General features: G+C 48.6%; 2 protein-coding genes across 10 annotated transcripts in view; one reads left to right on the plus strand and one right to left on the minus strand.

The window, feature by feature from the left end:
• Nucleotides 1-27,500, minus strand: part of LOC143296739 (protein O-mannosyl-transferase TMEM260-like) — a 63,402-nt gene that overhangs the window by 24,608 nt on the left and 11,294 nt on the right. Inside the window, exons 2-11 of the mRNA XM_076608802.1 lie at nt 26,329-26,427; nt 21,382-21,664; nt 17,030-17,061; nt 14,860-15,011; nt 13,572-13,746; nt 12,207-12,320; nt 7,013-7,192; nt 5,749-5,789; nt 4,697-4,780; nt 1,730-1,847 (exon numbers count right to left, since the gene is read on the minus strand). Coding sequence (XP_076464917.1) covers nt 1,730-1,847; nt 4,697-4,780; nt 5,749-5,789; nt 7,013-7,192; nt 12,207-12,320; nt 13,572-13,746; nt 14,860-15,011; nt 17,030-17,061; nt 21,382-21,595 — 1,110 coding nt within the window. The 5' untranslated portion in view covers nt 21,596-21,664; nt 26,329-26,427. The remainder of the gene's footprint in view (nt 1-1,729; nt 1,848-4,696; nt 4,781-5,748; nt 5,790-7,012; nt 7,193-12,206; nt 12,321-13,571; nt 13,747-14,859; nt 15,012-17,029; nt 17,062-21,381; nt 21,665-26,328; nt 26,428-27,500) is intronic.
• The window catches only part of LOC143296740 (UTP--glucose-1-phosphate uridylyltransferase-like), a 54,116-nt gene continuing 52,952 nt past the window's right edge, over nt 26,337-27,500 (plus strand). For all 9 annotated transcript variants that reach the window (XR_013057162.1, XR_013057163.1, XR_013057164.1 and 6 more), the window contains exon 1: nt 26,337-26,603. The gene's annotated coding sequence lies outside the window, so the exon portion shown is untranslated. The remainder of the gene's footprint in view (nt 26,604-27,500) is intronic.

The following is a 27,500-nucleotide window of genomic DNA, read 5'->3' on the forward strand; positions in this document are numbered from 1 at the left end:
TGAAAAATGACCCTATGGCCTGAGCCGCCTGTGTGCAGGTCCACGGCTACGACTGCCAGTGTACCCACACCTGTCGCTTTATCGCTCGCCTGTCGCCACAGGGCTTGGAGAAAATGATGGTATGGGATGAAGGATGACTGATGACTTGTGCGATGACTTTGTTTATAGTGAGGAGGAGTTGCGCACCGTCGACCTCACTCTCTTGTCTGAGACCATCTGTATCCAGTGGCAAGACGAGGTCAAGACGACTGGAGATGGAAACGGATGCAGTGGATGACCAGGATGTCCTATGTGCCTCATCCTGCCCTCAGCACTCCACAGTGCTCTGCTGCAACCGCCTTCCTCTCCGTTGAACCATGAAGGTTTCTTCTGCAGCGTCCACCGGATCCAGTCTTCACATGCTTGGGTAGACAAGCCCTAACTCACCGAGGGTTTGAAACCCGTCGGCTACCCTCATCTAGTTTAGCCAGCCTGTCAAAGCCGTTGCCCAGGGGTTGGGCACTGCCAAATGCTAGCAGCTTCTAGGACCCATAGGTGAGAGCTGGGTGCCGGTGGGGACCAACAGAGGACGAACCACTCCCTGAAGAGCATGACAAGCCCGCCCTCTAGAGGTACTACCCCTCCTGTGCACCCCCTAACAAGCTGGGTATGTTCTTTTTTCCATTACTCACTAAACGGTGACATAGATTACAGGATCTGTATCATGCGCGTTTATCATCTGTGTGATGAGGGTTCAGGCAATAGCAGGTCTGTACATACGTTGACCTGGAAAATCGGAAATATGTCCACCCTTTCCACCATATCTTACCCTTTATCTACTCTGTTATTGCACCTGTTGATGTGACGATGTTAAAGTGATCAGTTTGTCCCGGCTTGGAAACAAGAACCACACCTCAACCTGTTTGAGTTCAAACACACCCAACCACACCTCTACCTTTTTCTGTGAGTTCAAACACACCCAACCACACCTCAACCTTTTTCTGTGTTTTCAAACACACCCAACCACACCTCAACCTCTTTGAGTTCAAACACACCCAACCACACCTCAACCTTTTTCTGTGAGTTCAAACACACCCAACCACACCTCAACCTTTTTCTGTGTTTTCAAACACACCCAACCACACCTCAACCTTTTTCTGTGTGTTCAAACACACCCAACCACACCTCAACCTTTTTCTGTGTTTTCAAACACACCCAACCACACCTCAACCTTTTTCTGTGTTTTCAAACACACCCAACCACGCCTCAACCTTTTTCTGTGAGTTCAAACACACCCAACCACACCTCAACCTTTTTCTGTGAGTTCAAACACACCCAACCACACCTCAACCTTTTTCTGTGAGTTCAAACACACCCAACCACACCTCAACCTTTTTGAGTTCAAACACACCCAACCACACCTCAACCTTTTTCTGTGTGTTCAAACACACACACGCACACACACACACACACGCACACACACACACAGACAGACACACACACACACATTCTCAATGACAGGGTAAAAAGGCGCCACAGACAGGACAGATGGCTGAACATGCACACAGAGAAGTGCCACAGCCAAGCATGCGTACGTTCACACACACACACACACACACACACACATACACCACAGACAACCTCCCCCGCCCCTCTACACTCACACAAATGACAATCTGAGCAATGTTTATCTCACTGACTCACTGACGAGGTAGGTAAAAAAAAAAATGACAAAAGATGTGAGACTGACCACCCCTCTGAAGAGCGGTTTCTCGATGTCCAGGTTTGCTCTCCAGGCAAAGAAGATTGTGTAGGTGCTGACTGCTACCAACAGAACCACCAGCACCCCACACCCCCCCTTCTGCCATCTGCACACATCAACACACCCACCCTTCTGCCATCTGCACACATCAACACACCCACCCTTCTGCCATCTGCACACATCAACACCCACCCTTCTGCCATCTGCACACATCAACACACACCCCCTTCTGCCATCTGCACACATCAACACACCCACCCTTCTGCCATCTGCACACATCAACACACCCACCCTTCTGCCATCTGCATCCACCCACCCTTGTGCCATCTGCACCCATCAATACCCACCCTTCTGCCATCTGCACACATCAACACACCCACCCTGGTGGTGAGTCACCGTGTGTGTAGAGAGAAGGGAGTGGTGACTCACCATGTGTGTAGAGAGAAGAGGGTGGTGACTCACTGTGTGTGCAGAGAGAAGATGGTCGTGACTCACTGTGTGTGCAGAGAGAAGATGGTCGTGACTCACCGTGTGTGTAGAGAGAAGATGGTCGTGACTCACTGTGTGTGTAGAGAGAAGATGGTCGTGACTCACTGTGTGTGTAGAGAGAAGGGGGTGGTGACTCACCGTGTGTGTAGAGAGAAGATGGTCGTGACTCACTGTGTGTGTAGAGAGAAGATGGTCGTGACTCACCGTGTGTGTAGAGAGAAGGGGGTGGTGACTCACTGTGTGTGTAGAGAGAAGAGGGTGGTGACTCACTGTGTGTGTAGAGAGAAGAGGGTGGTGACTCACCATGTGTGTAGAGAGAAGGGGGTGGTGACTCACTGTGTGTGTAGAGAGAAGAGGGTGGTGACTCACCGAGTGTGTAGAGAGAAAAGAGTGGTGACTCACTGTGTGTGTAGAGAGAAAAGGGTGGTGACTCACCGTGTGTGTGTAGAGAAGGGGGTGGTGGCTCACCGTGTGTGTAGAGAGAAGAGGGTGGTGACTCACTGTGTGTGTAGAGAGAAAAGGGTGGTGACTCACCGTGTGTGTAGAGAGAAGAGGGTGGTGACTCACTGTGTGTGTAGACAGAAGGTGGTGGTGACTCACCGTATGTGTAGAGAGAAGAGGGTGGTGACTCACTGTGTGTGTAGAGAGAAAAGGGTGGTGACTCACCGTGTGTGTGTAGAGAAGGGGGTGGTGACTCACCGTGTGTGTAGAGAGAAGAGGGTGGTGACTCACTGTGTGTGTAGAGAGAAGAGGGTGGTGACTCACCGTGTGTGTAGAGAGAGAGGAGGGTGGTGACTCACTGTGTGTAGAGAGAGGGTGGTGACTCACCATGTGTGTAGAGAGAAGAGGGTGGTGACTCACCGTGTGTGTAGAGAGAAGAGGGTGGTGACTCATCGTGTGTGTAGAGAGAAGAGGGTGGTGACTCACCGTGTGTGTAGAGAGAAGGGGGTGGTGACTCACCGTGTGTGTAAAGAGGGTGGTGACTCACCGTGTGTGTAGAGAGAAGAGGGTGGTGACTCACCATGTGTGTAGAGAGAAGGGGATGGTGACTCACCATGTGTGTAGAAAGAAGAGGGTGGTGACTCACTGTGTGTGTAGAGAGAGAAGAGGGTGGTGACTCACTGTGTGTGTAGAGAGAGAAGAGGGTGGTGACTCACCGTGTGTGTAGAGAGAGAAGAGGGTGGTGACTCACTGTGTGTGTAGAGAGAGAAGAGGGTGGTGACTCACTGTGTGTGTAGAGAGAGAAGAGGGTGGTGACTCACCGTGTGTGTAGACAGAAGAGGGTGGTGACTCACTGTGTGTGTAGAGAGAGAAGAGGGTGGTGACTCACCGTGTGTGTAGAGAGAAGAGGGTGGTGACTCACTGTGTGTGTAGAGAGAGAAGAGGGTGGTGACTCACCGTGTGTGTAGAGAGAGAAGAGGGTGGTGACTCACCGTGTGTGTAGAGAGAAGGGGGTGGTGACTCACCGTGTGTGTAGAGAGAAGAGGGTGGTGACTCACCGTGTGTGTAGAGAGAAGAGGGTGGTGACTCACCATGTGTGGAGAGAGAAGAGGGTGGTGACTCACCGTGTGTGTAGAGAGAAGGGGGTGGTGACTCACCGTGTGTGTAAAGAGGGTGGTGATTCACCGTGTGTGTAGAGAGAAGAGGGTGGTGACTCACCATGTGTGTAGAGAGAAGGGGATGGTGACTCACCGTGTGTGTAGAGAGAAGGGGGTGGTGACTCACCGTGTGTGTAGAGAGAGAAGAGGGTGGTGACTCACTGTGTGTGTAGAAAGAAGAGGGTGGTGACTCACCGTGTGTGTAGACAGAAGAGGGTGGTGACTCACCGTGTGTGTAGAGAGAGAAGAGGGTGGTGACTCACCATGTGTATAGAGAGAAGGGGGTGGTGACTCACCGTGTGTGTAGAGAGAAGGGGGTGGTGACTCACCATGTGTAGAGAGAGAAGGGGGTGGTGACTCACCGTGTGTGTAGAGAGAAGGGGGTGGTGACTCACCGTGTGTGTAGAGAGAGAAGGGGGTGGTGACTCACCGTGTGTGTAGAGATAAGGGGGTGGTGACTCACCGTGTGTGTAGAGAGAAGGGGGTGGTGACTCACCGTGTGTGTAGAGAGAGAAGGGGGTGGTGACTCACCGTGTGTGTAGAGAGAAGGGGGTGGTGACTCACCGTGTGTGTAGAGAGAGAAGGGGGTGGTGACTCACCGTGTGTGTAGAGATAAGGGGGTGGTGACTCACCGTGTGTGTAGAGAGAAGGGGGTGGTGACTCACCGTGTGTGTAGAGAGAGAAGGGGGTGGTGACTCACCGTGTGTATAGAGAGAAGGGGGTGGTGACTCACCGTGTGTGTAGAGAGAAGGGGGTGGTGACTCACTGTGTGTGTAGAGAGAAGGGGGTGGTGACTCACCGTGTGTGTAGAGAGAAGGGGGTGGTGACTCACCGTGTGTGGAGAGAGAAGAAGAGGGTGGTGACTCACCGTGTGTGTAGAGAGAAGGCGGTGGTGACGAAGAAGAAGAGCACTGGAGATGACAGATCTTTGCTGACGTGCACACAGTAGGCTCTGTAGAGGGAACCAACAACCGGGCTGTTTTTACACTGCTGCTGACAGCATCAACCCTGCATCCATACAGTGCTTCCAAACCCCTCAAAGTGATTCACAAAAACACATCACATCAGACACAAAGCACACACATGCACACACACACACACCATGCACACACGAACACACACACGCACATCATGCACACAAGATCACGTATGCACACACACACCATGCACACAAGAACACACATACACACACATACACCATGCACACAAGAACACATACACACACACACACATGCACACAAGAACACACACACACACACACATACACACACACACATGCACCCCCACCCACTCACACACACATACATGCACACAAGAACACACATACACACACACAAATGCACACCCCCACCCCACCACACATATATGCACACAAGAACACACACATACACACACTTGCACACAAGAACACACACACACACACACACGCTTGCAAACAAAAACACACATACACACACACACATGCACACAAGAACACACACCATGCACACCCCCACCCCCTTACACACAGACATGAAAACACACACACACGCATGCTCACACGCGCTCAAGCACACACACACACCATGCACACACCCCCACCCCCTCACACACACATACATAAAAACACACACACGCATGCTCACGTGTGCTCATGGACAAACACACACACACACACACACATAGAAGAAATAGATCAGGATTCACAGACATGGAGTGGAATGCCTTGATCTGCTCAAGTTTCTTATTGTTCTTCCCGTTTTTATTTACATACCTATATACCACACACACAGACACACACACACCACAGACAACTCCCCCCCCTCTACCCCTTCCCTCCCAAATACACATATATGAAAAACTATAACTCTGTAATAGTCTGTACACTTTTTCAGGTACAGGCACAAATTCACACAGAGCAACAGTTCAAAGTTCACTTACAAGAGACCAGCAATGAATCCTTGACCTTGGTGATCTTTCAGCTGAAAAAAAAGACACCTGAATCACAAGACACCTGAATCACAGATGCTGCAATACTTTGTGTGCAGGGATTTAATATCAGTGTTTACATGCATGCTTTACACCTCTGGTTTTACATTATACAGTGCAATGTGCAGGGATTTAATGTCAGTGTTTACATGCATGCTTTACACCTCTGGTTTTACATTATACAGTGCAATGTGCAGGGATTTAATGTCAGTGTTTACATGCATGCTTTACACCTCTGGTTTTACATTATACAGTGCAATGTGCAGGGATTTAATGTCAGTGTTTACATGCATGCTTTACACCTCTGGTTTTACATTACACAGTGCAATGTGCAGGGATTTAATGTCAATGTTTACATGCATGCTTTACACCTCTGGTTTTACATTATACAGTGCATTTCAGCTTGTTTTAACATGGACAGGTGCTGTGCAAATAAGATTATTGTCAAGATTATTATCATAACTATCATTACTATCATCATCATTATTATTAAATCATCATTATCATTATTATAATAATCACCATGCTCATTATTATCATTATCATTATTAATCTTATCTACACATGTATTCATGTATTGTATGCATGTCGCCAAGTATTTGTGCTTCTGTGAACTGTCTTGTGAACATGTGTGTGTACTTCTGTTCAACTGCCCTGCTGTGAACATGTGTGTGTACTTCTGTTCAACTGCCTCGCTGTGAACATGTGTGTGTACTTCTGTTCAACTGCCTCGCTGTGAACATGAGTGTGTACTTCTGTTCAACTGCCTCGCTGTGAACATGTGTGTGTGCAAGTGTGCATGCAAACAAGTTCAAGAATATAATGTGAGAAAAATGTGTCTTGCAAGCTTCATGAATGGAAAATTAGCAGGTGCAAGGTACATCATTCCTGTCTTAACAGACAGGTCATGATATAAGAGTGGTAAACCCTTAGCAGGTGCAAGGTACATCACTCCTGTCTTAACAGACAGGTCATGATATAAGAGTGGTAAACCCTTAGCAGGTGCAAGGTACATCACTCCTGTCTTAACAGACAGGTCATGATATAAGAGTGGTAAACCCTTAGCAGGTGCAAGGTACATCACTCCTGTCTTAACAGACAGGTCATGATATAAGAGTGGTAAACCCTTAGCAGGTGCAAGGTACATCACTCCTGTCCTAACGGATGGGTCATGATATAAGAGTGGTCACATGATATAAGAGTGGTCACCCCTTACCAGGTGCAAGGTGCCGTACTCTCTCCTCAGCAGGTGGGTGAGGAAGCCGGAGAGGGAGGTGTGGTCGCCCCAGGTCCAGCGGGCATGGCCGTACAGCGAGGACAAGGGCAGGTAAGCATAGGGCAGCAGACCCAGCACAAAACACAGCGACACCTCCGTCAGCAGTCTCCATGACAACACCTGGTGCAAGAGCCAGCACAAAACACAGCCACACCTGTCAGCAGTCTCCATGACAACACCTGGTACAACAGCCAGCACAAAACACAGCCACACCTGTCAGCAGTCTCCATGACAACACCTGGTACAACAGCCAGCACAAAACACAGCCACACCTGTCAGCAGTCTCCATGACAACACCTGGTACAACAGCCAGCACAAAACACAGCCACACCTGTCAGCAGTCTCCATGACAACACCTGGTACAACAGCCAGCACAAAACACAGCCACACCTGTCAGCAGTCTCCATGACAACACCTGGTACAACAGCCAGCACAAAACACAGCCACACCTGTCAGCAGTCTCCGTGACAACACCTGGTGCAACAGCCAGCACAAAACACAGCCACACCTGTCAGCAGTCTCCGTGACAACACCTGGTGCACAGAGCCAGCACAAAACACAGTGACACCTGTCAGCAGTCTCCGTGACAACACCTGGTGCACAGAGCCAGCACAAAACAGAGTGACACCTGGTCTCTCTACCTGTCTGTCATGTACAACACCTGGTCTCTCTGCCTGTCTGTCATGTACAACACCTGGTCTCTCTACCTGTCTGTCATGTACAACACCTGGTCTCTCTGCCTGTCTGTCATGTACAACACCTGGTCTCTGTCTGTCATGTACAACACCTGGTCTCTCTACCTGTCTGTCATGTACAACACCTGGTCTTTCTACCTGTCTGTCATGTACAACACCTGGTCTCTCTACCTGTCTGTCATGTACAACACCTGGTCTCTCTACCTGTCTGTCATGTACAACACCTGGCCTCTCTACCTGTCTGTCATGTACAACACCTGGTCTCTCTACCTGTCTGTCATGTACAACACCTGGTCTCTCTGTCTGTCATGTACAACACCTGGTCTCTCTGCCTGTCTGTCATGTACAACACCTGGTCTCTGTCTGTCATGTACAACACCTGGTCTCTCTACCTGTCTGTCATGTACAACACCTGGTCTTTCTACCTGTCTGTCATGTACAACACCTGGTCTCTCTACCTGTCTGTCATGTACAACACCTGGTCTTTCTACCTGTCTGTCATGTACAACACCTGGTCTTTCTACCTGTCTGTCATGTACAACACCTGGTCTCTCTACCTGTCTGTCATGTACAACACCTGGTCTCTCTGTCTGTCATGTACAACACCTGGTCTCTCTACCTGTCTGTCATGTACAACACCTGGTCTCTCTGTCTGTCATGTACAACACCTGGTCTCTGTCTGTCATGTACAACACCTGGTCTCTCTACCTGTCTGTCATGTACAACACCTGGTCTTTCTACCTGTCTGTCATGTACAACACCTGGTCTCTCTGCCTGTCTGTCATGTACAACACCTGGTCTTTCTACCTGTCTGTCATGTACAACACCTGGTCTCTCTGCCTGTCTGTCATGTACAACACCTGGTCTCTGTCTGTCATGTACAACACCTGGTCTTTCTACCTGTCTGTCATGTACAACACCTGGTCTCTCTACCTGTCTGTCATGTACAACACCTGGTCTCTCTACCTGTCTGTCATGTACAACACCTGATCTCTCTACCTGTCTGTCATGTACAACACCTGGTCTCTGTCTGTCATGTACAACACCTGGTCTCTCTACCTGTCTGTCATGTACAACACCTGATCTCTCTACCTGTCTGTCATGTACAACACCTGGTCTCTGTCTGTCATGTATAACACCTGGTCTCTCTACCTGTCTGTCATGTACAACACCTGGTCTTTCTACCTGTCTGTCATGTACAACACCTGGTCTCTCTACCTGTCTGTCATGTACAACACCTGGTCTTTCTACCTGTCTGTCATGTACAACACCTGGTCTCTCTACCTGTCTGTCATGTACAACACCTGGTCTTTCTACCTGTCTGTCATGTACAACACCTGGTCTCTCTACCTGTCTGTCATGTACAACACCTGGTCTCTCTGTCTGTCATGTACAACACTTGGTCTCTTTACCTGTCTGTCATGTACAACACCTGGTCTCTTTACCTGTCTGTCATGTACAACACCTGGTCTCTTTACCTGTCTGTCATGTACAACACCTGGTCTTTCTACCTGTCTGTCATGTACAACACCTGGTCTCTCTGCCTGTCTGTCATGTACAACACCTGGTCTCTCTACCTGTCTGTCATGTACAACACCTGGTCTCTCTGCCTGTCTGTCATGTACAACACCTGGTCTTTCTACCTGTCTGTCATGTACAACACCTGGTCTCTCTGTCTGTCATGTACAACACCTGGTCTTTCTACCTGTCTGTCATGTACAACACCTGGTCTTTCTACCTGTCTGTCATGTACAACACCTGGTCTCTCTGCCTGTCTGTCATGTACAACACCTGGTCTCTCTACCTGTCTGTCATGTACAACACCTGGTCTCTCTACCTGTCTGTCATGTACAACACCTGGTCTCTCTGTCTGTCATGTACAACACTTGGTCTCTTTACCTGTCTGTCATGTACAACACCTGGTCTCTTTACCTGTCTGTCATGTACAACACCTGGTCTCTTTACCTGTCTGTCATGTACAACACCTGGTCTTTCTACCTGTCTGTCATGTACAACACCTGGTCTCTCTGCCTGTCTGTCATGTACAACACCTGGTCTCTCTACCTGTCTGTCATGTACAACACCTGGTCTCTCTGCCTGTCTGTCATGTACAACACCTGGTCTTTCTACCTGTCTGTCATGTACAACACCTGGTCTCTCTGTCTGTCATGTACAACACCTGGTCTTTCTACCTGTCTGTCATGTACAACACCTGGTCTTTCTACCTGTCTGTCATGTACAACACCTGGTCTCTCTACCTGTCTGTCATGTACAACACCTGGTCTCTCTGCCTGTCTGTCATGTACAACACCTGGTCTCTCTACCTGTCTGTCATGTACAACACCTGGTCTCTCTACCTGTCTGTCATGTACAACACCTGGTCTCTCTGCCTGTCTGTCATGTACAACACCTGGTCTCTCTACCTGTCTGTCATGTACAACACCTGGTGTCTCTACCTGTCTGTCATGTACAACACCTGGTGTCTCTACCTGTCTGTCATGTACAACACCTGGTGTCTCTACCTGTCTGTCATGTACAACACCTGGTGTCTCTACCTGTCTGTCATGTACAACACCTGGTCTCTCTGCCTGTCTGTCATGTACAACACCTGGTGTCTCTACCTGTCTGTCATGTACAACACCTGGTCTCTCTACCTGTCTGTCATGTACAACACCTGGTCTCTCTACCTGTCTGTCATGTACAACACCTGGTGTCTCTACCTGTCTGTCATGTACAACACCTGGTGTCTCTACCTGTCTGTCATGTACAACACCTGGTCTCTCTACCTGTCTGTCATGTACAACACCTGGTCTCTCTACCTGTCTGTCATGTACAACACCTGGTCTCTCTACCTGTCTGTCATGTACAACACCTGGTCTCTCTACCTGTCTGTCATGTACAACACCTGGTGTCTCTACCTGTCTGTCATGTACAACACCTGGTGTCTCTACCTGTCTGTCATGTACAACACCTGGTGTCTCTACCTGTCTGTCATGTACAACACCTGGTGTCTCTACCTGTCTGTCATGTACAACACCTGGTCTCTCTGCCTGTCTGTCATGTACAACACCTGGTGTCTCTACCTGTCTGTCATGTACAACACCTGGTCTCTCTACCTGTCTGTCATGTACAACACCTGGTCTCTCTACCTGTCTGTCATGTACAACACCTGGTGTCTCTACCTGTCTGTCATGTACAACACCTGGTGTCTCTACCTGTCTGTCATGTACAACACCTGGTCTCTCTACCTGTCTGTCATGTACAACACCTGGTCTCTCTACCTGTCTGTCATGTACAACACCTGGTGTCTCTACCTGTCTGTCATGTACAACACCTGGTCTCTCTACCTGTCTGTCATGTACAACACCTGGTCTCTCTACCTGTCTGTCATGTACAACACCTGGCCTCTCTACCTGTCTGTCATGTACAACACCTGGTCTCTCTACCTGTCTGTCATGTACAACACCTGGTCTCTCTACCTGTCTGTCATGTACAACACCTGGTGCAACAGCCAGAGAGAAGTGAGAGAAGGAATTGAACCACAGACCCTGCCTTCCTAGCTCTGTGTTTGTGTGTGTGTGTGTGTGTGTGTGTGTGTGTGTGTGTGTGTGTGTGTCTGTGTGTATATGAGCATTCATAGGAATGGGTACTAATGTATACATATTCATAATGTGTACACATATGTGCATACATGAGTGCATGTGCATGTGCATGTATGAGCATTTCAGCAGTGGCATGCACATGCATGCAAACCCATATGCACAGACAAGTGATAATAAGTGTGAGCAAATATGAATGTGTTGATGTGTGTATCATGTGTGAATGTGTTGATGTGTGTATCATGTGTGAATGCATATGAATATGTTGATGTGTGTATAATGTGTGAATGCATGTGAATGTGTTGATGTGTGTATCATGTGTGAATGCATGCGAATGTGTTGATGTGTGTATCATGTGTGAATGCAAATGGATGTGTTGATGTGTGTATCATGTGTGAATGCATGTGAATGTGTTGATGTGTGTATCATGTGTGAATGCATGCGAATGTGTTGTGTGTATAATGTGTGAATGCATGCGGATGTGTTGATGTGTGTATAATGTGTGAATGCATGCGAATGTGTTGATGTGTGTATCATGTGTGAATGCATGCGAATGTGCTGATGTGTGTACCATGTGTGAATGCATATGAATGTGTTGATGTGTGTACCATGTGTGAATGCATATCAATGTGTTGATATATGTATCATGTGTGAATGCATATCAATGTGTTGATGTGTGTACCATGTGTGAATGCATATAAATGGGTTGACATGTGTATCATGTGTGAATGCATGTGAATGCGTTGATGTGTGTATCATGTGTGAATGCATGCGTGTGCACATGAAATAGTGCCCCCTCAGGCACATGTACCTGTAACCCCCCACCCCCACCCCACCAACCTTGTGTGAGTACAAGGTGTAGAGAACCCAGGGCACGATGACAGCAATGTAGACAACAGAGGTGTGTTGGTTAGTCAGACACAGACCACACAGCACCGCCCCCCACCGTGACACCTGCACACAAACACACACACACCTGTATATCAACTTGTCAACATGCACACCTGTATATCAACATGTCAACATGCGCACCTGTATAACATGTCAACACACCCCTGTATATCCTGTATGTCAACATGTCAACATACACACCTGTATATCCTGTATATCAACATGTCAACACACACACCTGTATATCAACATGTCAACACACACACCTGTATATCAACATGTCAATACACACACCTGTATATCCTGTATATCAATGTGTCAACACACACACCTGTATATCAACATGTCAACACACACACCTGTATATCAACATGTCAACACACACACCTGTATATCAACATGCCAACACACACACCTGTATATCCTGGATATCAACATGTCAACACACATCTGTATATCAACATGTCAACATACACCTGTATATCTACATGTCAACAAACACACCTGTATATCAACATGTCAACACACACACCTGTATATCAACACACACACCTGTATATCAACACACACACCTGTATATCTACATGTCAACAAGCACACCTGTATATCTACATGTCAACACACACACCTGTATATCAACAAACACCTGTATATCCTGAATATCAACACACATACACACCTGTATATCAACATGTCAACACACACACCTGTATATCAACATGTCAACATACACACTGTATATAAACATGTCAACACACACCTGAATATCTACATGTCAACATACACACCTGTATATGACGGCCTTGTACCTGATTTTCTAGGTACTCTTTTACTTTTCTTAGAATTTCAGATTTTCCCAGATGTTGGCCACTCATTGCGCTACAGGCATGCCTGTCAGCTCGCTCATTTCCCTTCTCCGGGGCAGTATGACCATGTAAGCTTTTGAATCCAAAAGTTGCACATTGCCTGATGCCACTCTGGGCTCCCCTTTCCACTTTCATATTTTTGTATGAGGTTCATTGAGTCAGTCTGAATCATGGCATGTTGGTTTCTAGGCGTATGAATAGATGACACGCCACTGGAGAGCATGTGTCACAGCTTCAACTTCCATAGGCTGGAGGCTGTGACTTTGAACACAGCATTCTCTTCCCTAATTTTTGTTCCCTTTTGCTTAGCAGTGAAATCCCCAACAGGATATGTCTTTGGTGACTGAGCCATCTGTGTATATCTTGACCTCCTCTTCATACATACATTAAAGTATCCTTGCAGGTAGGAGCAAGAGAGCAGAAAAGTTAGGAAAAACAGACAGAGCACCTGGGCAGCACGGTCAGGTGAACAGCGGCTGAAAACGACAGCTGTCAGCACCAGAGCAGCCAGCAGCAAGTTGTTGAGGGCGAACACCTCCGCTGTCACCGACCATGCCCACGTCAGGCGACTGAAGCTGAACAGTCCCGCTGCCATCCAGCCCGCTGCCATGCTGTTCGTCAGTCTGTACATCACACACCTGTCGTTGGTCAGTCTGTACATCACACACCTGTCGTTGGTCAGTCTGTTCATCACACACACCTGTCGTTGGTCAGTCTGTTCATCACACACCTGTCATTGGTCAGTCTGTTTATCACACACCTGTCATTGGTCAGTCTGTACATCACACACCTGTCGTTGGTCAGTCTGTTCATCACACACCTGTCGTTGGTCAGTCTGTTCATCACACACCTGTCGTTGGTCAGTCTGTACATCACACACCTGTCATTGGTCAGTCTGTACATCACACACCTGTCGTTGGTCAGTCTGTTCATCACACACCTGTCATTGGTCAGTCTGTACATCACACACCTGTCATTGGTCAGTCTGTACATCACACACCTGTCATTGGATAATCTGTTCATCACACACACCTGTCATTGGTCAGTTTGTTCATCACACACACCTGTCATTGGATAATCTGTTCATCACACACACCTGTCATTGGTCAGTCTGTTCATCACACACACCTGTCATTGGATAATCTGTTCATCACACACACCTGTCATTGGATAATCTGTTCATCTCACACACCTGTCATTGGATAATCTGTTCATCACACACACCTGTCATTGGTCAGTCTGTTCATCACACACACCTGTCATTGGATAATCTGTTCATGACACACACCTGTCATTGGATAATCTGTTCATCACACACACCTGTCATTGGTCAGTCTGTTCATCACACACACCTGTCATTGGTCAGTCTGTTCATCACACACCTGTCATTGGTCAGTCTGTTCATGACACACACCTGTCATTGGATAATTTGTTCATCACACACACCTGTCATTGGTCAGTCTGTTCATCATATATGTAAACCACACACACCTGTCACTGGTAAATCTATTCAGTTACACACACCAATAATAATAATGTATTCAGATAGCACTTTCAAACCTATCAAATCGCTTTGCATTATCTCTCACACACACACACCAACAATAATAATGTATTCAGATAGCACTTTCAAACCTATCAAATCGCTTTGCATTATCTCTCTCTCTCTCTCTCTCTCTCTCTCACACACACACACACACACACACACACACACAGGAAGACGGAAACCAACTGACAGACGGACAGCCTGATAGAGGCAGGCAGCAGCAGCGGCGGCCATGACGGCGGTCAGGAGGTTGGCTCTCCAGGCCAGGGAGCCACAGGGCAGCAGGTGGAACACAGCCTTCATCAGTATGGTGTACAGCGGGTAGCCTGGGGGGTGGGCCACCTGTCATCATGTCATCAGTATGGTGTACAGTGGGTAGCCTGGGGGGTGGGCCACCTGTCATCAGTATGGTGTACAGCGGGTAGCCTGGGGGGTGGGCCACCTGTCATCAGTATGGTGTACAGTGGGTAGCCTGGGGGGTGGGCCACCTGTCATCAGTATGGTGTACAGCGGGTAGTCTGGGGGGTGGGCCACCTGTCATCAGCATGGTGTACAGTGGGTAGTCTGGGGGGTGGGCCACCTGTCATCAGCATGGTGTACAGTGGGTAGTCTGGGGGGTGGGCCACCTGTCATCAGTATGGTGTACAGCGGGTAGCCTGGGGGGTAAGCCACCTGTCATCAGTATGGTGTACAGCGGGTAGTCTGGGAGTGGGCCACCTGTCATCAGTATGGTGTACAGTGGGTAGCCTGGGGGGTGGGCCACCTGTCATCAGTATGGTGTACAGCGGGTAGTCTGGGGGGTGGGCCACCTGTCATCATGTCATCAGTATGGTGTACAGCGGGTAGCCTGGGGGGTGGGCCACCTGTCATCAGTATGGTGTACAGCGGGTAGTCTGGGAGTGGGCCACCTGTCATCACATATCACCTGTAATCCCTTCACTGTGTCATGTCATCACATATCACCTGTAATCCCTTCACTGTGTCATGTCATCACATATCACCTGTAAACCCTTCACTGTGTAATATCACATATCACCTGTCAACCCTTCACTGCGTCATGTTACCACATATCACCTGTAATCCCTTGGCTGTGTCATGTCATCACATATCACCTGTAATCCCTTGGCTGTGTCATGTCATCACATATCACCTGTAATCCCTTCACTGTGTCATGTTACCACATATCACCTGTAATCCCTTCACTGTGTCATGTCACCACATATCACCTGTAATCCCTTCACTGTGTCATGTTACCACATATCACCTGTAATCCCTTCAATGTGTCATGTCATCACATATCACCTGTAATCCCTTCACTGTGTCATGTCATCACATATCACCTGTAATCCCTTCACTGTGTCATGTCATCACATATCACCTGTAATCCCTTCACTGTGTCATGTCATCACATATCACCTGTAATCCCTTCACTGTGTCATGTCACCACATATCACCTGTAATCCTTTCACTGTGTCATGTTACCACATATCACCTGTAATCCCTTCACTGTGTCATGTCATCACATATCACCTGTAATCCCTTCACTGTGTCATGTCACCACATATCACCTGTAATCCCTTGGCTGTGTCATGTCATCATATATCACCTGTAATCCCTTCACTGTGTCATGTCATCACATATCACCTGTCAACCCTTCACTGTGTCATGTCATCACATATCACCTGTAAACCCTTCACTGTGTCATGTCATCACATATCACCTGTAATCCCTTCACTGTGTCATGTCATCACATATCACCTGTAATCCCTTCACTGCGTCATGTCATCACATATCACCTGTAATCCCTTCACTGCGTCATGTCACCACATATCACCTGTAATCCCTTCACTGTGTCATGTCACCACATATCACCTGTAATCCCTTCACTGTGTCATATCACCTGTAATCCCTTCACTGTGTCATGTCATCACATATCACCTGTAATCCCTTGGCTGTGTCATGTCATCACATGACCTTAATCCCTTGGCTGTGTCATGTCAACACAATCACCTGTAATCCCTTCACTGTGTCATGTCATCACATATCACCTGTCAACCCTTCACTGTGTCATGTCATCACATATCACCTGTCAACCCTTCACTGTGTCATGTAATCAGTATCATGTACAGAGGGTAAGCACCATTCATACATATCACCTGACACGACACAGCAGGGTCAAGCACTGACACATGAAAAAGGCCACAGACACCACTGACATGGCAGGGGCGGCCCGTGAAGAGGAAACAACAGAATGAAAACAACGCACGGGGAAACAGACACCACTGAGTCACAGAGAACCAGAGAAAGGCGATGACAGCTCATGATGACAGAACTGATGACGACAACTGATGACAACTCACCCCCAGTTCACTGGCAGCAACTATCAGTTCTCCTGCACACAACAAAGACAGTTCATTGTGAGAGAGCCACCCTCAGTTTACACAACAAAGACAGTATCAGTTCAACAAAGACAGTATCAGTTCACACAACAGACACTATCAGTTCAACAAAGACAGTATCAGTTCACACAACAGACACTATCAGTTCAACAAAGACAGTAACAGTTCACACAACAAAGACAGTTCAGTGTGAGAGAGCCACCATCAGTTCACACAACAAAGACACTATCAGTTCACAGAACAGACACTATCAGTTCACACAACAGACACTATCAGTTCAACAAAGACAGTAACAGTTCACACAACAAAGACAGTTCAGTGTGAGAGAGCCACCATCAGTTCACACAACAAAGACACTATCAGTTCACACAACAAAGACACTATCAGTTCAACAAAGACACTATCAGTTCACACAACAAAGACAACATCAGTTCACAAAATAAAGACAGTATCAGTTCACACAACAAAGACACTATCAGCTGACACAACAAAGACAGTTCAGTGTAAGAGAGCCACCATCAGTCCACACAACAAAGACACTATCAGTTCACACAACAAAGACTCTATCAGTTCACACTATCAGTTAACACAACAAAGACACTTCAGTTCACACAACAAAGGCACTATCAGTTCACACAACAAGGACACTAACAGTATACACAACAAAGACACTATCAGTTTACACAACAAAGACACTAAAGATCAGTTCACACAGCAAAGACACTATCAGTTCACACAACAAAGACACTTCAGTTCACACAACAAAGACACAATCAGTTCACAACAAGGACAGTTAAGTGTGAGAGACCCACTGTCAGTTCACACAACAAAGACACTTCAGTTCAGACAACAAGGAAAGTTCAGTGTGAGAGAACCACTGTCAGTTCACACAACAAAGACACTATCAGCTCACACAACAAAGACACTTCAGTGTGAGAGAGCCACTGTCAATTCACACAACAAAGACACTATCAGTTCACACAACAAGGACACAATCAGTTCACACAACAAAGACACTATCAGTTCACATGACTCTACATTGATAGAGACAGAAGTGGCATGTACCAGCGTCACTCTACACAGACAGACACAGACAGGAGAGGCATGTACCAGCGTCACTCTACACAGACACAGACACAGACAGGAGAGGCATGTACCAGCATCACTCTACACAGACACAGACAGGAGAGGCATGTACCAGCATCACTCTACACAGACACAGACAGGAGAGGCATGTACCAGCGTCACTCTACACAGACACAGACAGGAGAGGCATGTACCACCATCACTCTACACAGACACAGACAGGAGAGGCATGTACCACCATCACTCTACACAGACACAGACAGAAGGAGAGGCATGTACCACCATCACTCTACACAGACACAGACAGGAGAGGCATGTACCACCATCACTCTACACAGACACAGACAGAAGAAGAGGCATGTACCAGCGTCACTCTACACAGACACAGACAGAAGAAGAGGCATGTACCACCATCACTCTACACAGACACACAGAAGGAGAGGCATGTATCACCATCACTCTATACAGACACAGACAGAAGGAGAGGCATGTACCAGCGTCACTCTACACAGACACAGACAGGAGAGGCATGTACCAGCGTCACTCTACACAGACACAGACAGAAGGAGAGGCATGTACCAGCGTCACTCTACACAGACACAGACAGTAGAAGAGGCACGTACCAGCATCACTCTACACAGACACAGACAGAAGAAGAGGCATGTACCAGCATCACTCTACACAGACACAGACAGAAGGAGAGGCACGTACCAGCGTCACTCTACACAGACACAGACAGAAGAAGAGGCACGTACCAGCATCACTCTACACAGACACAGACAGCAGGAGAGGCACGTACCAGCGTCACTCTACACAGACACAGACAGAAGATGAGGCATGTACCAGCGTCACTCTACACAGACACAGACAGAAGAAGACGCATGTACCAGCGTCACTCTACACAGACACAGACAGGAGAGGCATGTACCAGCGTCACTGTACACAGACACAGACAGAAGAGGCATGTACCAGCGTCACTGTACACAGACACAGACAGAAGGAGAGGCATGTACCAGCGTCACTCTACACAGACACACAGACAGAAGGAGAGGCACGTACCAGCGTCACTCTACACAGACACAGACAGAAGAAGAGGCATGTACCAGCGTCACTCTACACAGACACAGACAGAAGAGGCATGTACCAGCGTCACTCTACACAGACACAGACAGGAGAGGCATGTACCAGCATCACTCTACACAGACACAGACAGTAGAAGAGGCACGTACCAACGTCACTCTACACAAACACAGACAGAAGGAGAGGCATGTACCAGCATCACTCTATACAGACACACACAGACAGAAGGAGAGGCATGTACCAGCGTCACTCTACACAGACACAGACAGAAGCACATACCAGCATCACTCTACACAGACAGAAGCACATACCAGCATCACTCTACACAGACACAGACAGAAGAAGAAGCACATACCAGCATCACTCTACACAGACACAGACAGAAGCACACACCAGCATCACTGTACACAGACACAGACAGAAGAAGAAGCACATACCAGCATCACTCTACACAGACACAGACAGAAGCACGTACCAGCATCACTCTACACAGACACAGACACAGACAGAAGCATGTACCAGCATCACTCTACACAGACACAGACAGAAGCATGTACCAGCATCACTCTACACAGACACAGACAGAAGCATGTACCAGCATCACTCTACACAGACACACACAGACACAGACAGAAGCATGTACCAGCATCACTCTACACAGACACACACAGAGACACAGACAGAAGCACGTACCAGCGTCACTCTACATAGACACACACAGACACAGACAAAAGCACGTACCAGCATCACTCTACACAGACACACACAGACACAGACAGAAGCATGTACCAGCATCACTCTACACAGACAGACACACAGACACAGACAGAAGCACGTACCAGCGTCACTCTACATAGACACACACAGACACAGACAAAAGCACGTACCAGCATCACTCTACACAGACACACACAGACACAGACAGAAGCATGTACCAGCGTCACTCTACACAGACAGACACACAGACACAGACAGAAGCATGTACCAGCATCACTCTACACAGAAACACACAGACACAGACACAAGCATGTACCAGCGTCACTGTACACAGACAGACACAGACACAGACAGAAGCACGTACCAGCGTCACTCTACACAGAAACACACAGACACAGACAGAAGCATGTACCAGCGTCACTCTACACAGACACAGACAGAAGCATGTACCAGCATCACTCTACACAGACACACACAGACACAGACAGAAGCACGTACCAGCATCACTCTACACAGACACACACAGACACAGACAGAAGCATGTACCAGCATCACTCTACACAGACACACACAGACACAGACAGAAGCATGTACCAGCATCACTCTACACAGACACAGACAGAAGCATGTACCAGCATCACTCTACACAGACACACACAGACACAGACAGAAGCATGTACCAGCGTCACTCTACACAGACACACACAGACACAGACAGAAGCATGTACCAGCGTCACTCTACACAGACACACACAGACACAGACAGAAGCATGTACCAGCGTCACTCTACACAGACAGACACACAGACACAGACAGAAGCATGTACCAGCATCACTCTACACAGAAACACACAGACACAGACACAAGCATGTACCAGCGTCACTGTACACAGACAGACACAGACACAGACAGAAGCACGTACCAGCGTCACTCTACACAGAAACACACAGACACAGACAGAAGCATGTACCAGCGTCACTCTACACAGACACAGACAGAAGCACGTACCAGCATCACTCTACACAGACACACACAGACACAGACAGAAGCATGTACCAGCATCACTCTACACAGACACACACAGACACAGACAGAAGCATGTACCAGCATCACTCTACACAGACACACACAGACACAGACTGAGGCATGTACCAGCATCACTCTACACAGACACAGACAGAAGCATGTACCAGCATCACTCTACACAGACACACACAGACACAGACAGAAGCATGTACCAGCGTCACTGTACACAGACACACAGAGACACAGACAGAAGCATGTACCAGCGTCACTCTACACAGACACACACAGACACAGACAGAAGCACGTACCAGCATCACTCTACACAGACACACACAGACACAGACAGAAGCATGTACCAGCGTCACTCTACACAGACACACACAGACACAGACAGAAGCATGTACCAGCATCTCCCCCAGGGAGGGAGGAGTGGAGCGTGGTCAGGTAAACGGCCAGCACCACCCCCATCACTACCACCTGCATCCTGCTCCACACCACAGCACCCTCACCCTCCTCCTCCTCCACACTGGACCTGTGATGTCCTGCTTTGTCCCCTGCCTTCATGTCTCCTGCCTTCCTTCCTTCCTTCATGTCTCCTGCCTTCCTTCCTTCCTTCATGTCTCCTCCCTCCTCCCCTCTGGTCTGTGTCTCCTGTCTGTTTCCACTGTTTCACTCTTGTCTTTTGCTCTGGAGGAAAAAAAAAAGTATTTATAATGAATCTTGTGCACAGGATACTGGATTATCTCAGTAAGACACCAGCCATTCATGTGCAGACCCAGCTCTCATTAAGAGGACTCACAGACACATTTTCTTCAGGAACATGTGCAATACATGTGTATAGAAAGCTGAACAAACTGTAGCCCAGGAAGAGGCCAGGGGTTTTGGAAAGAGGTTTCAAGGACAGCAGGGGGGTGGGGGTTGGGGGGTGGAAAGAGGTTTTAAGGACAGCAGGGGGAGGGCGGATGGGGGGATGGAAAGAGGTTTTAAGGACAGCAGGGGGGTGGGGTGTTTTGGAAAGAGGTTTTAAGGACAGCAAGGGTGGAGGGGGGTGTTTTGGAAAGAGGTTTTAAGGACAGCAAGGGTGGGGGGGGGGGGTGTTTTGGAAAGAGGTTTTAAGGACAGCAGGGATGGGGGTGTTTTGGAAAGAGGTTTTAAGGACAGCAAGGGTGGAGGGGGGGTGTTTTGGAAAGAGGTTTTAAGGACAGCAGGGGTGGAGGGGGGTGTTTTGGAAAGAGGTTTTAAGGACAGCAGGGGTGGAGGGGGGTGTTTTGGAAAGAGGTTTTAAGGACAGCAGGGGTGGAGGGGGGTGTTTTTGAAAGAGGTTTTAAGGACAGCAGGGGTGGAGGTGTTTTTGAAAGAGGTTTTAAGGACAGCAGGGGTGGAGGTGTTTTTGAAAGAGGTTTTAAGGACAGACTTGAAAGGTCCAGATGCAAATGTTTATATGGCAGAGCAGATCACAGCAGGGCCGTCTCCACATTTTGTATTTTCATTAAATTAACAAGTGTAGTAATCACTACAATCTGTACAGGAGTGTGAGGGGCATGACATACACATACCTCCCATATGACTTTCAACATGGTTTGACTCCTGATTCGGACATTTGGCAGCACAAGAAGAATGTGTTAACTCACTGCATGGGTGTGTCGCACGTGCCATCTTGGATTTGTCAGTGGAGTCAGCGCTAAATGTGTGATAGCACGGTGATAGTGTTGTGCACTGTGGATTCAGTGAGTCAATGTGCGATTCACTAGCAAAATCTCCATCTGATAAATGACGAACGCGACAACGACAACTAGCAAAATCTGGTTTTAAACGAAACCACCCATCAACATCGGACGAGAGTGGTAACAGTTTTTGAGAGAAGCCGAGGAAAGATTAACAAGAGAGAAAGAAACAAAACGTAACAGTGGAAGAAACTTCAAATATGGATATCCAAGTAGTGATAGACAATATCCAAGTAGCGCTAGACAATATCCAAGTAGCGCTAGACAATATCCAAGTAGTGATAGACAATATCCAAGTAGCGCTAGACAATATCCAAGTAGTGATAGACAATATCCAAGTAGCGCTAGACAATATCCAAGTAGCGCTAGACAATATCCAAGTAGTGATAGACAATATCCAAGTAGTGATAGACAATATCCAAGTAGCGCTAGACAATATCAACAAGCGTCTAGACTGTCTGAGTGAATTGGCTACAAAAGAAGACATAGTAAATCAAATGAAAACAGAGATGGAAGTCTTTAGAAGGTCAGCTGTTGAAATTAGAAGCTGGACAGAGAAAGGCACTGAGCTGAGGAAAGGGCGGAGAAAGACAGACAGACAGAAATAGAGAGGTGGGTCGGTTACAGGGGGGACTGGTGATGTTGGGTGTTGAACATGGGAACAGGACCACAGACAGGGCACACACACACACACACACACACACACACTTACTGACACACATACACAGACACACACACAAACACAGACACACACACAGAGACACACTCAGACAGACCAGAATGCAATAATCCACACAGAGAGGAAAAAAGAAGGCAGATACATTACATTTTAACCGACAACGTTCCAACCCAGTAAGAAAAGTCATTAATCTCCTGACACACCCAGCAGTCAGCCAGTACATGATCTACCCCACAACCCCAATCTGGGTGGACCTCATCACACTGCATAGAGAGATAAGAAACCTGATGACGGCACACACACACACACACACACACACACGCACACACACAGGTAGATTTTGTGTGTTGGGGGTGGGGGTAGGAGACGGGGGTGTTTTTCACCTCAAACCACCCTCTCCTCTCTTCTGCTGTCCTGTGTCACTCTTAGTGCCCTGTACTCATGCACTGTACAGTCCTGAGTCACTCTTGGTGCCCTGTACTCATGCAGTGTACCTCCTGTGTCACTCTTAGTGCCCTGTACTCATGCACTGTACACTCCTGTGTCACTCTTAGTGCCCTGTACTCATGCACTGTACCTCCTGTGTCACTCTTAGTGCCCTGTACTCATGCAGTGTACCTCCTGTGTCACTCTTAGTGCCCTGTACTCATGCAGTGTACCTCCTGTGTCACTCTTAGTGCCCTGTACTCATGCAGTGTACCTCCTGTGTCACTCTTAGTGCCCTGTACTCAAGCAGTGTACCTCCTGTGTCACTCTTAGTGCCCTGTACTCATGCAGTGTACCTCCTGTGTCACTCTTAGTGCCCTGTACTCATGCAGTGTACCTCCTGTGTCACTCTTAGTGCCCTGTACTCATGCACTGTACAGTCCTGTGTCACTCTTAGTGCCCTGTACTCATGCAGTGTACAGTCCTGTGTCACTCTTAGTGCCCTGTACTCATGCACTGTACCTCCTGTGTCACTCTTAGTGCCCTGTACTCATGCAGTGTACCTCCTGTGTCACTCTTAGTGCCCTGTACTCATGCACTGTACCTCCTGTGTCACTCTTAGTGCCCTGTACTCATGCACTGTACCTCCTGTGTCACTCTTAGTGCCCTGTACTCATGCACTGTACCTCCTGTGTCACTCTTAGTGCCCTGTACTCATGCAGTGTACAGTCCTGTGTCACTCTTAGTGCCCTGTACTCATGCACTGTACAGTCCTGTGTCACTCTTAGTGCCCTGTACTCATGCAGTGTTACAGGCTGAAACTGTAATCTTCGCCCAGCTTACAGAGAGACAGAGAGGGGGGTGCGGGGGGATGTGTGTGTGCATGTTTGTGCCCCTGTGAGCAGTTAAGAAATGATCCACGCTGGGTTTGAATCCCGATCTCGTCCATTCTCCCAAGTTTGGAAAATCAAACTGAGCACCTAGTCCTTCAGACCAGACAATAAACCAAGGTGACCCCCACCCCTCTCTCTTCCCCACACCATCCCCACCCCTCTCTCTTCCCCACACCACCCACACATGTCTCTTCCCCACACCACCCCCACACCCCTCTCTCTTCCCCACACCACCCCCACCCCTCTCTCTTCCCCACACCACCCACACATGTCTCTCTCTTCCCCACACCACCCCCACCCCTCTCTCTTCCCCACACCACCCCCACCCCTCTCTCTTCCCCACACCACCCCCACCCCTCTCTCTTCCCCACACCACCCACACATGTCTCTCTCTTCCCCACACCACCCACACACCCCTCTCTCTTCCCCACACCACCCACACACGTCTCTCTTCCCCACACCACCCCCCACCCCTCTCTCTTCCCCACACCACCCACACATCTCTCTTCCCCACACCACCCACACTCCCTCACTCTTCCCCACACCACACCCCTCTCTCTTTCCCACACCACCCACACACGTCTCTCTTCCCCACACCACCTCCACACCTCTCTCTTGCCCACACCACCCCCACCCCCCTCTATTCCCCCCACACCCCCGCACCTCTCTTCCCCACACCACCCACACATATCTCTCTTCCCCACACCACACCCCTCTCTCTTCCCCACACCACCCACACACGTCTCTCTTCCCCACACCACCCACACACGTCTCTCTTCCCCACACCACCCCCACACGTCTCTCTTCCCCACACCACACAACTCTCTCTTCCCCACACCACCCACACACCTCTCTCTTCCCCACACCACACCCCTCTCTCTTCCCCACACCACCCCCACACCTCTCTCTTCCCCACACCACCCCCACACCTCTCTCTTCCCCACACCACACACCTCTCTCTTCCCCACACCACCCACACACCTCTCTCTTCCCCACACCACACCCCTCTCTCTTCCCCACACCACCCACACCCTCTCTCTTCCCCACACCACCCCCACCCCTCTCTCTTCCCCACACCACCCACACACGTCTCTTCCCCACACCACCCCACACCCCTCTCTTCCCCACACTACCCCCACACACCTCTCTCTTCCCTACACCACCCACACCCCCCTCTATTCCCCCCACACACCTCTCTCTTCCCTACACCACCCACACACCCCTCTATTCCCCCCACACACCTCTCTCTTCCCTACACCACACCCACACCCCTCTATTCCCCCACACACCTCTCTTCCCCACACCACCCCACCCCCTCTCTTGTCCCCACACCACCCCCACCCCCCTCTCTTCCACCCTCACACCTCTCTCTTTCCCACACCACCCCCACACCTCTCTTCCCCACACCTCCCCCACCCCCCTCTATTCCCCCACACCCCTCTCTTCCCTACACCACACCCACACCCATCTATTCCCCCCCCCCCACACATTTCTCTCTTCCCCACACCACCCCCTTCCCTGTCCTCCCCACTCTGTCTCGGTGGGACCACATATCAGTGACAGTGACAGTGTTCGTGGTCCCCAGATGCTGTAAGTTGTGACCCAGCGTGGTGTTGGTGCGTGGCTCACCTGTCACCGTGTGGGCTGGTCCCAGGACTCCACACCTGACATCACTTCTCAAGCTTCCTCTGTGCCTCCACCCAGTGGATCAGCACGCCCCCTCCTCACCTGCACGGAAAACATAGACGTCAGGGACAACCATTTGTGACGACTGTTTTTTCTTTCTGCATCATGTTTGAGCTTTGTTTCGGTTGTTATTTTTCTCTCTTTTCTTTATCCGCCACATGCACGGACACATAGTGGGTGTCTTCAAAAGGCTGACAAGGGGCCCAGAACTCCAGCAGGTAAGTAAACTTGGTTCACTGTCCCACACTCACAACTCATGTCAATCCATAAAAAGAAAACATTAGCAAAAAAATCAGCTGTTTTCAGGAGACTGCCCCCCTCCCCCCTTCCCAAACAAAAAAAAACAAAACAAAAAACCCAACAAACAAGGGTGGAAATAAGTTCCAAGGTGTGTTCTTTCCACAGGCTCTGCACTTAAAACATTCTAATAAAAGCAAACATTTTGGAAACTTGTAAAGAAAAATGTTTTGACAGGTTGATACAAAGCACAGTTATAAATGTTCAGGCTTTTTTATGTAAATTTTCAGGATCTTTTCATAAAAAAAAAAAATCTTCATTAATTATTCAAATCTACCTTGAAACATTCTTTAAAAAATTAAGTATGATTGTGTGGAGTCTGAGCATGTATGCTCAGCATAGGTGTGCACAATGTGAGTATGTGTGTGTGTGTGTTGCACATGCACATGCGTATGCATGAGTGTGCAAGTGTGCGCATGTGCATAAATGTGTGTGCAGGCTTGTGCATGTACGTGCAGTTGCACAACAAGCCCCAGTCACAAGGGGGACATGAAAATCTTGTCACGAAATGAGCACCACTGTGTTTGTTCAGCCATGCTTGACAAACTGACTGGAGTTGTGTTGCCACCCTTCACCCACCTCCTTTTCTGATATTCTGTTGTCAGTGTGAGGTGAGGTGTGTATTGTGTGCGTATGTGCATGTGTTGACTGGTCCATGTCACGGCTCCTGGCATTCATTTGTGCATGTGTTCGTGTGTTCGTCTCCCTTCCCCTCCTCTCCCCTTCCCCTCTCCCTTCCCCTCCTCTCCCCTTCCCCTCTCCCTTCCCCTCTCCCTTCCCCTCCTCTCCCCTTCCCCTCTCCCTTCCCCTCCTCTCCC

This window comes from Babylonia areolata, chromosome 21, assembly GCF_041734735.1.
Source record: "Babylonia areolata isolate BAREFJ2019XMU chromosome 21, ASM4173473v1, whole genome shotgun sequence".
NCBI lineage: Eukaryota > Metazoa > Mollusca > Gastropoda > Neogastropoda > Buccinidae > Babylonia > Babylonia areolata.